Source organism: Dromiciops gliroides, chromosome 5, assembly GCF_019393635.1.
Source record: "Dromiciops gliroides isolate mDroGli1 chromosome 5, mDroGli1.pri, whole genome shotgun sequence".
Taxonomy (NCBI): domain Eukaryota; kingdom Metazoa; phylum Chordata; class Mammalia; order Microbiotheria; family Microbiotheriidae; genus Dromiciops; species Dromiciops gliroides.
In genome coordinates this window covers 44,610,654-44,625,161 of record NC_057865.1, presented here as the reverse complement: position 1 = coordinate 44,625,161, position 14,508 = coordinate 44,610,654, and the positions used below count along the sequence as shown (strand labels likewise).

Genomic DNA, 14,508 nt, shown 5'->3' with positions numbered 1-14,508 from the left:
CATGCTTCTGGGAGAAAATGAATATATGTATTATGTTGAGATGCCTGTAGGTATAATTTAGGTTTCATTGTTTTTATCCTGTTATTAGCTTAAGAAGGGATATATCTAAATGTGTTTGTACCCCTTAATTATATACAGCAATCTCAAAGTCTATTTTATAATAATTTTTTTTAAAGTCAAACTTTCCAATTAGAATTAATGTAAGTAACATTAAATTTCTCTAATTGAACAGTTATGGCTTCATTATTCCTTTGTCTCCTTTATTGACTGTTTATTAATCTCATTGTCCCCAAAATAAATTACTTTGCTCTTTTAAAAAAATAGTATTTTATTTATTTTTTCCAATTACATGTGAAGATAGTTTTCAACATTCATTTTTGTAAGATTTTGAATTCCAAATTTTTTCCCCTCCATCTCTTTTTTCTCCCCTCCCAAAACCAGCAAGTTACAATCATGTTAAACATATTTTCTTTCTTTTTTTATTTTTTGCGGGGCAGTGAGGGTTAAGTGACTTGCCCAGAGCCATACAGCTAGTAAGTGTCAAGTGTCTGAGGCTGGATTTGAACTCAGGTCCTCCTGAATCCAGGGCCAGTGCTTTATCCACTGCGCCACCTAGCTGCCCCATGTTAAACATAATTTCACATTAGTCATGTTGTGAAAGAAGAATCAGAACAAAAGGGAAAAACCACAAGAAAGAAGAAACACTCAACCCCCTCCCTCCCAAAAGTGAAAATAGTATGCTTTGATCTGTATTCAGACTCCATAGTTCTTTGGATGTGGAGAGCATTTTCCATCAGGAGTCTTTTGTAATTGTCTTGGATCATTGTATTGCTGAGAAGAGCTAAGACTATCACAGCTGATCATCACACAGTGTTGCTGTTACTGTGTATAGTGTTCTCCTGGTTCTGCCCACTTCACCCAGGATCAGTTCATTCAAGTCTTTCCATGTATTTTCTGCTCATCGTTTCTTATAGCACAGTAACATTCCATTACATTCATATACCACAACTTGTTATGCCATTCCCCAATAGATGGGCATCCCCTCAATTTACAATTCTTTGTCAATATTGTCCTGCTTTTTGTACTTTGACTTTAGGTTCTCCCATCTACACTGCTCCGGAAGTTATTAAGGGGATGGATTTCTCCATAGCAAGCGATCTGTGGTCTTTGGGTTGTCTGCTCTATGAAATGTTTTCAGGTAATTTATTGTTCTTTAAATTTCTACTTAAGATGACTAGTACATACCTCATGAATATCCATAAGGTTCTTTGTTGAGGGGCTGCTAAGCCAAGCAAAATCAATGTGATCCCTCTTCCTTCACATAGTTGAGGACAGCTGTTAAGGCAACCCCTACTTTTCTCCTCTCCAGGCTGAGAGAGAGAACATTTAATAAAATCTTTGATTTGTCCAGTTGTCCTGCCTTTAAGGTATTAGTTGGTTTGACTGACTTTTTATTTAAATTAGTTTGATTTAATTGATGGCATAGTTTAGTATGTACAGGTGCACTTAGAGATTTTCCACCTCCCACTCTTCCTTTTCCTCTTCCCTCCCCCCCCAACTCTCCCCATGCTCCTTCTTCTTCCCTTTCTTTTTCTCTCTCACCCTCTCCTTCCCTCCCTTATCTTCCCCTCTTCTGTTCCCCTCTCCTCTGGCATATAATAGTCAAATATCCACGGGAGTCTTTTAACTTCAGTGCCTCAGGCAACTCCCCAAGACTACAAGATACAGATAACTGAATGAAATCACAAATGTAGATCCTCTCCTCCATATTCCCAAGTTATATAATATAGCTGTTCATGGGGAGAGTGAATTGAATTTATTTATTAAAAGTAGGTATAGTTATTTGAAACCTTGTAAACCTACCTCATGGAGGCCTACTTGTGGTTCTGGGTATATGTGGCTTGCAAATGATGAATTTTTTGACCCAAAGAAGAATTTATAAATTTTTTTTAGAAAATACATTTTGAAATACAAAAATCTAAAAATAAAGGCTGTTTGCGTGTTAGAGAGAAAAAATAAGATTGTTTAAGTTTTAACAACTTTGTATATAAAACAGCTCATTTCAAAGTTACAAAGGAGTAAATGAAGTTGTGGCTGGAGAGATGGGATTGTGGTCATTGAATGTTAGCGTTCCAAGGGGCTTTCTTTAGAGGTCAGCTGGTCCTGACTCAAGAATTTCCTCATGGCTTTCCTGATAACTGTTGTCTTCCAAAGGCAACGTACTCCTTTTTTTTTATATGCCTCTAGTAGTTAGGAATTGTTCCCTTCTTTTGAGTTGAAATCTGCCTCTTTTTCCCTCACTGGTCCTTGTTCTGTCCTTTGAGACCAAGCAAAATCAATGTGATCCCTCTTCATTTCACATAGTTGAGGACGGATGTTAAGGCAACCCCTACTTTTCTCCTCTCCTGAATCAAATCTTCTCCTCTTAGGCTGAACTTCTCTAATTTCTTCCATTAAAAGCAATTCATTCCAGTGAAGCTCATTATGGGATGATCTTCAGCTTGTTGATGATATGTTTCTTAAAATGTGCCCCCCTGAAAGTGGTGGGTACTTCAGAAGTGGCCTAATCAGGGTAGCTGGGCAGTTGAGAAACATTTATTAAGCAACTACTGTGTGTTGGGTGCTGTTCTAAGCTCTGGGGATACAAATCCAAGTTTAAGTAAACAAGAAGGTCCTTGCCCTCAGGCAGTTTACAATCTAATGGGTAGAACACAATGAAACTATTACTTCTTTTATTTTGGACATTATACTTTTTTTTTCTTTTTTGGGAGGGCAGTGAGGGTTAAGTGACTTGCCCAAGGTCACACAGCTAATAAGTGTCAAGTATCTGAGGTCAGATTTGAACTCAGGTCCTCCTGAATTCAGGGCCTGTGTTTTATCTATTGCGCCACCTAGCTGCCTTGACATTATACTTTTGAAGTCAAAATGTTGGTCTCTATCTTGACATATATTGGGTAATTCTAATACAAATAATTCCAGTTTAAGATTGGTTTGAAAAGTTTGTTGATACCAAAATATTACCTAATTTAACAAGTGAATTTGTCATTTTTAGGAAGACCACCATTCTTCTCAGAAAGTTTTTCTGACTTAGTTGAACAGATTTTATATCAAGACCTTTTGCCACCTACACCAAAAGGTAAATTATTTTGTTTTATGTGTGCTTACTTACTCTTTCTGTACTCCTTGTACCTAACCCTTTGTTCAAATTCTTACTTGGTTTCACATAAAAAATAAACTTATTTTTACTGAAGTCTATTTTTATTTGATATATTTCCTGCAACATTGGGGACCATTACAAGTCTCTTTAATATGTTAAGGTAGTGAAATAGGAAAAGTTTATTTTAATAGTACAACTAATAGATTTTTTTAAACAATTTTTATTTGATGGTCTTATAACAAAAGTGATGTTTAAAACATCAGTTTTAACATTGATATATTACCTAAGACATTTCTGTAATCTGTGTTCCATTCAAGAGTTTCCAAGCTGTTCTAGTATTTCCAAGGTAAATTAGAACAGTGGCAAATCAGGGCATTTGTCAGGCTCATCGATTGTTCAATATAGGTTTATCTGTATCACAACCTTATTCTTTCCTGAAGTGCCAAGGGTACGTTCTTGTGATTTACTCATCCTTACCATCAGCTAGTGTATGCTGAGGGTCTACTTGCATGTGGTGCTGTGCAAAATCAAGGTAGAGACATGGAGCTTTTTCTGTAAAGTTTATATAACAGTATGTGGAGCATTGCAGGATTATACATGAAGAAGCCTGAGTTGGACCACTAAGAATGAAGGGGTGATCCTGGATGTTATTATGCTGCATTGGGTGTTGCGCAGTCATCAGCCAGATTGTTGAGTTGTCTGTGCCCTGTTCTTTGGGGAGGTCAGCTGGGTATTTGTAGAGCACCGTCATTTTTTTGTCCTGTTGTTACACTTCATTGATATCTCAGCCCAGCTCTGGACAGTTCTTGAATGATCCAAAGACTCAGTTTTTGGAGTAAGAGAGAATTTCAGGATGTCTCTGATAATCAAACAATTACGAATCTTCTCAGCCTACCTCTTGGGAGTGCAGAGTCAAAGATATCTGTGGCTGTTGACCTTGAGGAAGTCTACCATCTGTGATGAGTAAAGCTAAATGTGTGGTGACTATCTCTGTCCCAAGGGTAGGGAAAACTAGCTAGGGTTTACTTATAAATTAGAAGCTTTAGCACCAGTTTAGGCATTAAGCATTTATTAAAGTATATTAGAGGTTACCAAAGAGAGAACACATGTCTCTGAAAGATAGGAAAGCCTAGCTAGGATCTACAGGAGAGAGAGGAGAAAAAGCTGCCTTCACCCGTGAGTCCCAGGCCACAAAGAGGAAGTTCCTCTGCCTGTTAGAGCGGAAGCTCCCTGAAGGTCAGAAGACAGGTGGTCCCTACACACAGCTCCAAGCTAATTGGCTGGTAGCATTTAAGTCCATGGATTGACATGACTTGAAGGAGGTCTATGAATACAAGGCTTTGTGAGGTAACTTCCTGATGCCTTCAGCCAGGCTCTCTCAGCAGGGGGGCCCTGGTAATGATTTTCTCATACATCCCTTGATCATCTCATCTGTTCCTTTTCCTTTATACTCAGAAACAGTGAGAATTCCCACTTATTATCATACTAATACGTTTTGTATGTTTCTTAGATCAGTTCTTTGGAGGGAGGCATTTTTATTTGTGACTCAGTTTACACATGTTTATAGATATGAATTTTAAAAAATGAATTACAGCTTTCTTTATGTAGTTGTATTCCATGGCTTAGTAAAACTCTTAAAAAGCAGTGTGGTAGGGGGGCGGCTAGGTGGCGCAGTGGATAAAGCACCGGCCCTGGATTCAGGAGTTCCTGAGTTCAAATCCGGCCTTAGACACTTGACACTTACTGGCTGTGTGACCCTGGGCAAGCCACTTAACCCCCATTGTCCTGCAAAAAAAAAAAAAAAAAAAAAAAAGCAGTGTGGCATAGTAAATGGAAAGCCAACCCCAGGGATAGGAGACCAGGGTTCAAGCTCCTCCTGCAACACATACTAGTTTTGTGACCCTGGACAAGTCACCAAATGTGTCAGTGTCCCAGGCTAGTCTCTTAGCCTGTTAGTTCCCGAACAGTTCCTGCTCTCCATTGGTAGAGGGAGTTTCTTCACAAATTGTCCTATACACCAGTGAAATCACAAATCTGAGTCAAAAAGCTCCCAACTGCCTTGCCCAGAACCCCCAACTCTGGGCTAATATAGACCAAATTTAGTCTTGGGGAGCTGCGTGCTGGATCATATCTTTTTGACTAATTTTGTCCCCAGTTTCCTCTGGGAATCTCCAAATATTGCTTGTGCCTAGTTCTTTATGGATGTGTTTCTTTACCAAGATGCATTTATATATGATCATGAATTCATGTAAGATTATTGATTTAGAACTGGAAGGAATATAAGCCCTCATAGGATAGATTGTCTCATGTTTGTTTTTGTATTACTGTCAGAATGTCTCATTCAGAGTAGGTGTTTAGTAAGTGTTTATTGAATTAAATTGCATTGAATGATATGTGGGTAAAGATTCCCATGCAAGCAATCAGGGTAATGGTTTTCATTATTCATAATAGCCCATAAATAAAGGATACATTTCTACTCCCTCCGACTTCTCCCTTGGGTCATATGTACAGCCTCAGACTCTTGGTGCCTTTTTCTGGTATGGACTCTCTTGGGAAGGGAATTGAACTTGGGGTTTCTGGAGAGGCCTTTCTCTTCCCACCAGACTGGCACCAGGTGAATCACTCACAGTAGTAGTGAAGGCAAAGTCTAGTTTTTTTCTCCTTGTGGTCTTCATTTTTTCTTTGTGCTCCTTTAGCTGTTGGGCCATTTAAATGATTCTCTTCTTTCAAAGAGGTTGGAGCTGTTTCTTGCTCTTCCTCTTTCACCTCCAGTGTCTCCTCTCATTATAAGGATGAGTTCCAGAGCTCTAACAATCTAATATTGTTGAGTTAGTTCCCTTTCCTCCTTCTAGAAGGCTAGGTCATATAGCTTCACCTTCTCTGTGGTTAAGACTGCATACAACTGTAATGAGTTCTTATTATAGCTCTTGGTAATGGGAGGTTATGAAGCTATATAGGATTTTTTCTTACTATAGGACCTGAGTTTACCCTTATTGTCTCATGGAGTCATTATCTTCTATTTGGTCCATTTTAATATTAGTGAATGTCGCTTAGGTAAGGTTTAATATTTCTTGTGTCAAGCTGTCAAATTGTTACTCCTTTTCCAGTTCTTTCTTCCATAAATCTAATTTCTTTTCCATTTCTTCCCTGTAGCACTCTCATATGTAAAAATGTTTTAAAACTCTTAACAAAAAACTATTGCTTTAGCTATTCTAGGAATTCTCAGTGAACTTGTGCTCAAGCTGTGTTTTTCCTTGAGGCTTTGCCTGTAGATGTTTTAGAGTAGTTTTCTTTTTCTGGATTTCATCTTGAATGTCTCTGTCATCCTAAGAGCTTTTTATGATGGGATTATTTTTCTTTTTGGTTTACTCATTCTAGAAGCCTATTTCCTGATTTCAGACAATGTTAGTGGTGGGCACTGCGCTGGTCCTATCATTGCTTTCTTGAGGTATTGAGTGTTGTGTTATTCTAGGATTTCAGGGGCAGCTCAGGGGACTTGAAGGTTATCAGTACTTCCAAAGTTGGTCTGGTCTTTGCAAGTTCCTAACCTGGGCTTGAGTCTGAGAAACACTCTTGTGAACTTGCCCCAGCTGGAATTTCAGTAGTCTGCTGCAGTTCTCATCCACCTGTCATCCTGCTGGAAAGGTCTGCTGGTTGAGTGACGGCACTACAGACTCCACTTTGGTCCAGGATTTCTGTCTAGAGGCAGCTAAAGGGCACTGTACTGCGTGAATAATCAGCGCATAGAGTGCTGACCCTGGAGCTAGAAAGAACTCAATTCATATGTGGCCTCAGACATTTACTGGCTGTATTACCCTGGACGAGTCCTCTGCCTCAATTTCCTCAACTGTAAAATGAGGATCCTAACAAGACTTACCTCTCAGGGTTGTCATGAGGCTCCAATGAGATAATATTTGTGAAGCTCTCAGCATGGTGCCTGGCACAGAGTGAGGGCTTAATAAATGCTTATTTCCTTCTTTCCTTCCCTAATTGTTTTTCTTCAAGCTTCAGGCTGGGCTGGAAGCTGTCACTAAGCCCCCACTTTCCTCCTGGGGGCAGAGCACCCCAGCTGCTGCTTGCTTCTAGAACAAAGCTTCTTAAACTGTGGGTCGTGGCCACATTTGGGTCATGTAACTGAATGTGGATGGGGAGTCACAGGAAATTTGGGGTCATGAGTGGAAAGAGTTTAAGAAGCCCTGTTCTACAACACCACCCTGGGCCCAGGTTCCCCTTCTTAATGGCCTAGACTAGGTAGGGAGCACCAGAGTGGCTGGTTGGCTCCTCTTCCTGCACCCAACTCAAGTGAATGTGTGTGCTTACGTCCTCTGGACTGGATTTGGGACCTCCTCTTTCTGCCCTGAAACAGCCTCTCAGTGTCGCCAAGCCTCTTTGCCTTTCTCTGCTGAATCGGGCTGGAAAAGTGACTGGATCCCTGCTTGGTCCGGTGCCCTTCTAGATTCTTGTGAAAGAGTTTAGGGGCAAAGCTCAGCTGTCCTTTTTGCTCCTCTGCCTTCTTGGCTCTGCTCCTTGGTGCACACGCTTAGCTCTGCCTCAGTTCTTTGGCCTGTGCCCCTCAGCTCTCTGAGGTTTTTTCCCCGGTGGCTGGCTGCCTGAGTGATCTGCTTTTTAGACCCAGGACAAAGGGGTGATAGAGATTCACAATTGCAAATGGTCAAGTTTTGCTCCAAGAACCTTCTTTGCAAATGCAAAATCCTTCCTTGATTCCTGTGGTTTTGTCTCCCTCTGCTGGTGAATAAGGGAAAATCCTCTTTTTACTTTCAGTTTAAAGAACCCCTGGACCTCTTCCCTGGCCCTGTCTTCCTTTTTCCTCCCCTCTTTCTGAAATCTTTGAAATGCTGCTGCTTTATCATTAACCAAGACCCTTTGCTTCTGGTTCTTTTCCCCTTGCTCTGTTTCCAGCTGATGGTTGTAACAATTGGAATGACGCCACCTGCTGGAGACTTACTGTAAAAGAGTTCAGCCCATGAAGAGAAGGTCTTTGAGGGCAAGACCAGGAGTCTTTTCTTTGGCGTCAGGAAGTGACGTTGGCTAGTGAGAGGAAGAAGGAAGGGACTAGCGCTCTGTCTTGCTCTTTCCTGAGGACGCTGGTGGAGAAGGGAGCTAGAAATGCGCTCTCCCTTTAATAGAAAGGAATCTAGGCCTTTCTTTCTCTCTTTACCAAATTCTTATTCTCCTAAATAAACGCTTAAAAGTCTAACTCTTGCTAAAGGTTATAATTTATTGGCGACCACTCATTGGATATTTTAGACAGACTAGCTAGAATTTTAGCCCTTAACATGGTAGTCACAGCAGCCTGGCTTTCTCCATTCCTGCTGTGACCCCCAGGGTCAGGAGGAGGAGTTAGCACTCTCCTACCCACCCCCCCCCCCCAGCCTTCCCTTGGCAGCATTTGTCCTTGGACACTGACCCCATTTGTTTTGTTTGTTTGTTTGTTTTTCTGTAAGGCAATTGGGGTTAAGTGACCTGCCCAGGGTCACACAGCTAGGAAGTGTCAAGTGTCTAAGGCCGGATTTGAACTCAGGTCCTCCTGAATCCAGGGCCAGTACTTTATCTACTGCACCACCTAGCTGCCCTGACCCCATTTGTTTTTAGCGCCTGTTTGATATCCTTCTTGTCTCAGGTCATTCCCCACCCCCCCCTTTTTTTTAGGAGTTGGGTACCTGGTTAGCAGCCTTCCTCTCCACTACAACCCAATATTCATACGAATGCTCAATCACACATCCTGGGTTTCCACTTCATCAGTTCTCATAACTTCTGTCTCTCCTCCATCTTAGCTACTCCTGATCTGGATTCTGAAATTCTTTCTGATTACAATCTCTTATTGTTCCATCTCTCCCTCTGCCTTTGTCTAAGTCTGTCTACACCCTCTCTCAGTCCTCACTGTGAATTTCTCCTGTCTGTCCTTGTCTCCCAGTACATCACCCCAGTTCTGGCCTTATCATCTATGCCTCCTCCTTTCACAGTCGTGCCTGTATGGTGAGCCACTTCAACAAGCCACTGCCCCCTCTCCTTGAATGGTTCACCTCCAGATCCTCTCACTGACCTTCCTACTAGTGCCCTCTATCTTGTCTGTCCCATCTGCTCTGTGCTTTGCTCCTAGGGAAGTGGTGAAACTATCCTGATAGGATCCACTCCAAAGGTGCGTCATCTCACCTGGCTGGGCGCTCATTGCTGTGCAGCAATCATTTTGTTCATCTCTCACTGACTCTTTTATAGATTCTGTTTCATACCCTTCAAACTTCCTTCAAACCCCCTATGATATGACTCTTCCCTTCTCTTTGAGTGAATGACCTCACCTCCTGTTTTACTGAGATCAGATGCAAACATTGTTGGTTCCCTCATCTCCTCTTCATCACATCCTTGACATCTTCCCCCGTCCTTGGTCCCCATCTCAGAGGATGAGGGGACCCTTTTTGCCCAGGCCAAGGGTCTTGTCAAGTAGGGAGGACACTGGTGAGCTGGAGAGCATGAAAAGAGGATACTGAGGGTGGCAAAGGGCGACATTGTTCTAACACTTGGGGCTAAATTGAAGGGACTAGGGTCACTTAATCTGCAGAGAAGACATGACTGTCTTTAGGGATCTAACAGCTTTCTGTGTGAACAGTGGATTAGGCTTCTGTTTGGCCTCTGAGGACAGCACTGGGAACAATGGGTGGAGGATGAAGAGAGGGAGGGCAAGATTGGTTGGAAGGACATTCTAACAGGAGTATTGAGGAAGAGAGATGCATTTGTAGTGGGGATTTTTTTTAGTGAGGCAATTGGGGTTAAGTGACTTGCCCAGGGTCACACAGCTAGTAAGTGTTAAGTGTCTGAGGCCAGATTTGAACCCAGGTACTCCTGACTCCAGGGCCGGTGCTCTATCCACTGCACCACCTAGCTGCCCTTGGGGATTCTTTTTTTAGGTATTGGTTGGATGAGGGGGCAACTGTAATTCCTACCAACCCCAAAATTCTGTATTCTCTGACTCTGAGTTTATGATGCATGATCCTCTTCTGCATCATGAAACCAGTGTTCCAGTTGTGAATATAGAGGCTAATTTCCCGTGGTTCTGCACCCTGGCAGAGTGTACCTATTTATGTGCAGCTGGCAAAAACAGCAAAGAGATGGGTTTGTTGTGTGTGCTTGTTCACCATTACAGATGTTTTCTTAGTGGGGTCATACAGAGGACATTGCAGAACCTTTGCTCTTACTGGAACACAGTTTGAGAAGTTCTGTTGTAGCATTGCATTTCATGATGTGCTTCATCATCATTGCTGTGACTTCATCAGTGCATATTCTCCCTCCAGCAGTGCAGAGTGCAACACCCACCTGCCTTCTTATCATATGCAGCTGCTATCTGTGATTTCCCATAAGTCTCTGCAGGACGGCTACCCAGCATTTTAGAGGCCTTCCTCTAGCTCTCTTGTCATTCTTTGGATGCTTATTGAACACATGGGCCATCCATCCCTTTTCCTTTGCTTCTGGCCACATTATCAGCTACCTTCTTTCCAAGTCATACATCTCTGGACCCATTTCTTTCTTTCTTTTTTTTTTATATGTACAATCCACAAGTGTTCTTTTTATCAGTTCTTTCTATAGGGGTGCATAGTAAGCTTCCTCATTAGTTCCTTGGGATTGTCTTGGATCATTGCACTGCTGAGAGTAGTTAAGTCATTCCCAATTACTCATTGAACAATACTGCTGTCACTACGCACAATGTCCTCTCAGCTCTGCTCACTTCACCATACATCAATGTTCATTAGTCTTTCAAGGTTTTTCGGGGATCATCCTGTTTGTCATTTCCTGTAGCACAAGTCCATTCCGCTACAATCATTTAGCACAGCTTTTTCCATCATTCCTCAATTGATGGACATTCCCTTGATTCTCAATTCTTAGCTTCCACCAAGAGTTGCTATAAATATTTTTTGTACAATTTTTCCCCCTTTTCTCTTTTTCATGATTACTATTGTTAACTGTTTCCCTTCCATCCTATTCCCTTCCCCATGATATTTATTTTATTATCCATATTCTTTCATCCTATCACTCTTCAAAAGGGATTTGCTTCTGTCTGTCCCCTCCCCAACTCTGACCTTCCTTCTTTAGCCCCTCTCTCTTTATCCCCTTCCCCTCCTATTTTCCTGCAGGGTTATAGAGATTACTCTACCCAATTAAGTGTGTACATTATTCCCTCCTTGAGCCAATTCTAATGAGATTGAGGTCTTTGAGCCAATTTTGATGAGTGTTAGGCTCATTTACTGCCCAGATTAAATAGATTACTCCACCCAGTTGGGTGTATCTGTTAGTCCCTCCTTGAGGCAGCTCTGATGAGTTTAAGATCTTTGAGCATTTTCCGAAGAGTGTAAAATTCATTTACTGCCCTGCTCCTCTCCCATCTCTTCCCCCACTCCATAAGCCTTTTCCTGTTACTTTCATGTAGGATTTCGCTTCTGCCCTTCTCCCTCCCCCAATGAATTCCCTTCACCCCTCAATTTAACCCTAAAGATGTTATCATCTAGCTAAGTGACACAGTGGACAAATCATCACCCCTGGACCCAGGGGGATCCCAGCCAAAACCTGGCCTCAGACACGAGACAGTTGTCACTGTACAACCCCAGGTATGTCCCCCAGCTTCAATTTTTTTTTTATGGTTCTCTAAGGGTCTTGTATTTGAAAGTCAATTTTGTCAAAAAGTTCAGGTCTTTTCATCACAAATATCTGAAAGCCTTCTTTTTCATTAAAGTCCCATTTTTTCTGCTGAAAGATAATGCTGAGTTTTGCTGGGTAGATGATTCTTGGTTGTAATACCATTTCTTTTGCCCTTTGGAATATCATATTCCATGCCCTCCGGTCCTTTAATGTAGAAGCTGCTAGATCTTGTGCTATCCTGACTGGGGCTCCACAGTACTTGAATTCTTTCTTTTTGGCAGCTTGCAATATTTTCTCCTTGACCTGAGAGCTCTGGAATTTGGCTATAATATTCCTAGGAGTTTTCTTTTTGGGATCTCTTTCTGGAGGTCATCAGTGGATTCTTTCAATTTCTATTTTAGCTTCTTCTTCTAGAATTTCAGGGCAATTTTCCCTGAGAATATCTTGAAAGATGGTGTCTAAGCTCTTTCCTTGATCATGGTTTTCAGGTAGACCAATAATTTTCAAATGATCTCTCCTGGACCTATTTTCCAGGTCGGCAGTTTTTCCCAGAAGATATTTCACATTGCCCTCTATTTTTTTATTCATTTGGATTTGCTTTATTGTGTCTTGGTTTCTCATAAAGTCACTGGCTTCCATTTGTTCAATCCTAATTCTTAGGCAATTATTTTCATCAGAGAGCTTTTGTACCTCCTTTTCCATTTGACTTTTTAAGCTGTTGACTTTTTTCTCTTTATTCTGCATCACCCTCATTTCTCTTTCCATTTTTTCCTCTACCTCTCTAGCTTTATCTTCAAAGTCCTTTTTTGAGCACCTCTATGGCCTGAGACCAATTCGTATTTTTCTTGGAAGCTTTAGATATAGGGGCCCTGATGTTGGCATCTTCCTCTGAGGGTGCCCCTTGGTCTTCCTTGTTACTGAAGAAACTGTCTATGGTCCTCACCTTTCTCTGTCGGCTCATCTTGCCTTTCTTTTACTAGACTTTTAGCTCCTTAAAGTGGGGCACTGTGTCCAGGCTGCAGTATCCCAAGCTTAAGAAGTCCCAGGTGGTATGATTTAAGGAGAATCAGGTTCTTCCTGAGCCTGTGCCCCTCCCCCACCGGGGCCCACTTCTACTCAAGCCTACCACCTGGTTCTCAGTAGGTGTGTAAAATCCAAGTTCTGCCTTAGCACCAGCATAGATCCCTGTAGTCTCTCCCCTGCTCAGGCCTCAGCTCTCTCACCAGACTGTGCGCTTAGTTCCAGACAACACTGGTGCTTCAGCTGATTCAGAGGCTCTAGGGGTCTCCTTCTCTGGTGAGGACTTCCCGAGACTGGATTTGTGTCAGGGTGACTGTGGGGTTGGGTCCGATTCCTGTATCAGCACAGCAGCTCCCTCCTTCTGACCTTCCAAGCCATTCTTGGTTAGAAGATGATTTCAGCACATTCTTCTGTGAGTTTTGCTGCTCTGGGCATTTTCCTATGACCTTATTTGGATGTTTTTTGGAGTGATCATGTCATGAGTTCAGGAGCTCACTGCCTTTCCCTGGACCCATTTCTTATGCCACTTTTTTAATGTACATATTAATCACTTATAGGTTGTAGCCTCCTCCAACCCACCATGTACCTCCACTTTACCATATACAGGAAGAATATTGGTTTTTTCCTTTTTAAAAAAATTATTTAGTATTTTATTTTTCCCTAGTTACATGTAAAAATAATTTTTAACCTTCCTTTTTAAAACCGTGAGTTCTAAATTTTCTCCCTTCCTCCTTCCCCACCCCACTCCACCAGTTGATAGGACAAGCAATTTCTATATAGGTTATACATGTGTAGTCATGTAAAACATTTCCATATTAGTCATGTTGTGAAAGAAAACATAGACCAAAAAAACCCCAAGAAAAATAAAGAAAGTAAAAAAAAATGTATGCTTCAATCTGTATTCAGACACCATCAGTTCTTTCTCTGGGGATGTACGAATCACATTTTTCATCATAAGACCTTCAGAGTTGTCTTGGATCATTGTATTGCTGAGAATAGCTAAGTCATTCATAGCTGATCATCTTAGAATATTGCTGTTACTTTGTACACAGTACATTTCACAGAATATTGTTTGTAAGAAAATGTTCTTTTGTTCTGGGGAGAGTTTGAAAACACTATTCAATTTCCCAGCTTCAATCAGTGTATTCTCTGTTTCGATAGGCAGGGAATAAAATGCTCACCAAGGATGTCTATGTGCAGTATCTAATTGGAAGAAGCTTTTTCTATAGGTGGGGAGGTCACTGTAAGATGGGTTTGTTTGCATATGACTTTGGCCCGATTCCATCAAATCTTGGAAAACTGCTGAGCATCCTAAATGAGATCTGTAATCACTCAAAAGTGTTTGGCCTAATCATGCTCATGGGGGAGAACAAAGCAAAGGAAGATTGCCTAATTTCCAGATTATGATAAGATGCTGAATGGTCAAGCCATAAATCTGGTCCATCAGTATGTAGATCTTAGATAGACAGTGCATATGGACAAAGTTCCAGACCCAAATTGAACAGAGTGAATGGTTATGTATAGTATAAATAAGTAAAATTTAGAGTCAATGACTACAAATATTGAATCTTACCTACTTATACAGGAAACTAAGTCAAAGAGCATAGAAGAGTAAAAAATACTTAGTAGTTAGAGCTATATGTTTGTAAGGTGGATGATTGACAGAGAGATCATTACATTGTTAA

The 14,508-nt window shown here is 41.4% G+C and overlaps 1 protein-coding gene across 1 annotated transcript in view; it reads left to right on the top strand.

The window, feature by feature from the left end:
• ULK4 (unc-51 like kinase 4) overlaps positions 1 to 14,508 on the top strand; it is a 669,562-nt gene that overhangs the window by 24,123 nt on the left and 630,931 nt on the right. The window contains exons 6-7 of the mRNA XM_043966928.1: positions 1,097 to 1,198; positions 3,053 to 3,136. Coding sequence (XP_043822863.1) covers positions 1,097 to 1,198; positions 3,053 to 3,136 — 186 coding nt within the window. The remainder of the gene's footprint in view (positions 1 to 1,096; positions 1,199 to 3,052; positions 3,137 to 14,508) is intronic.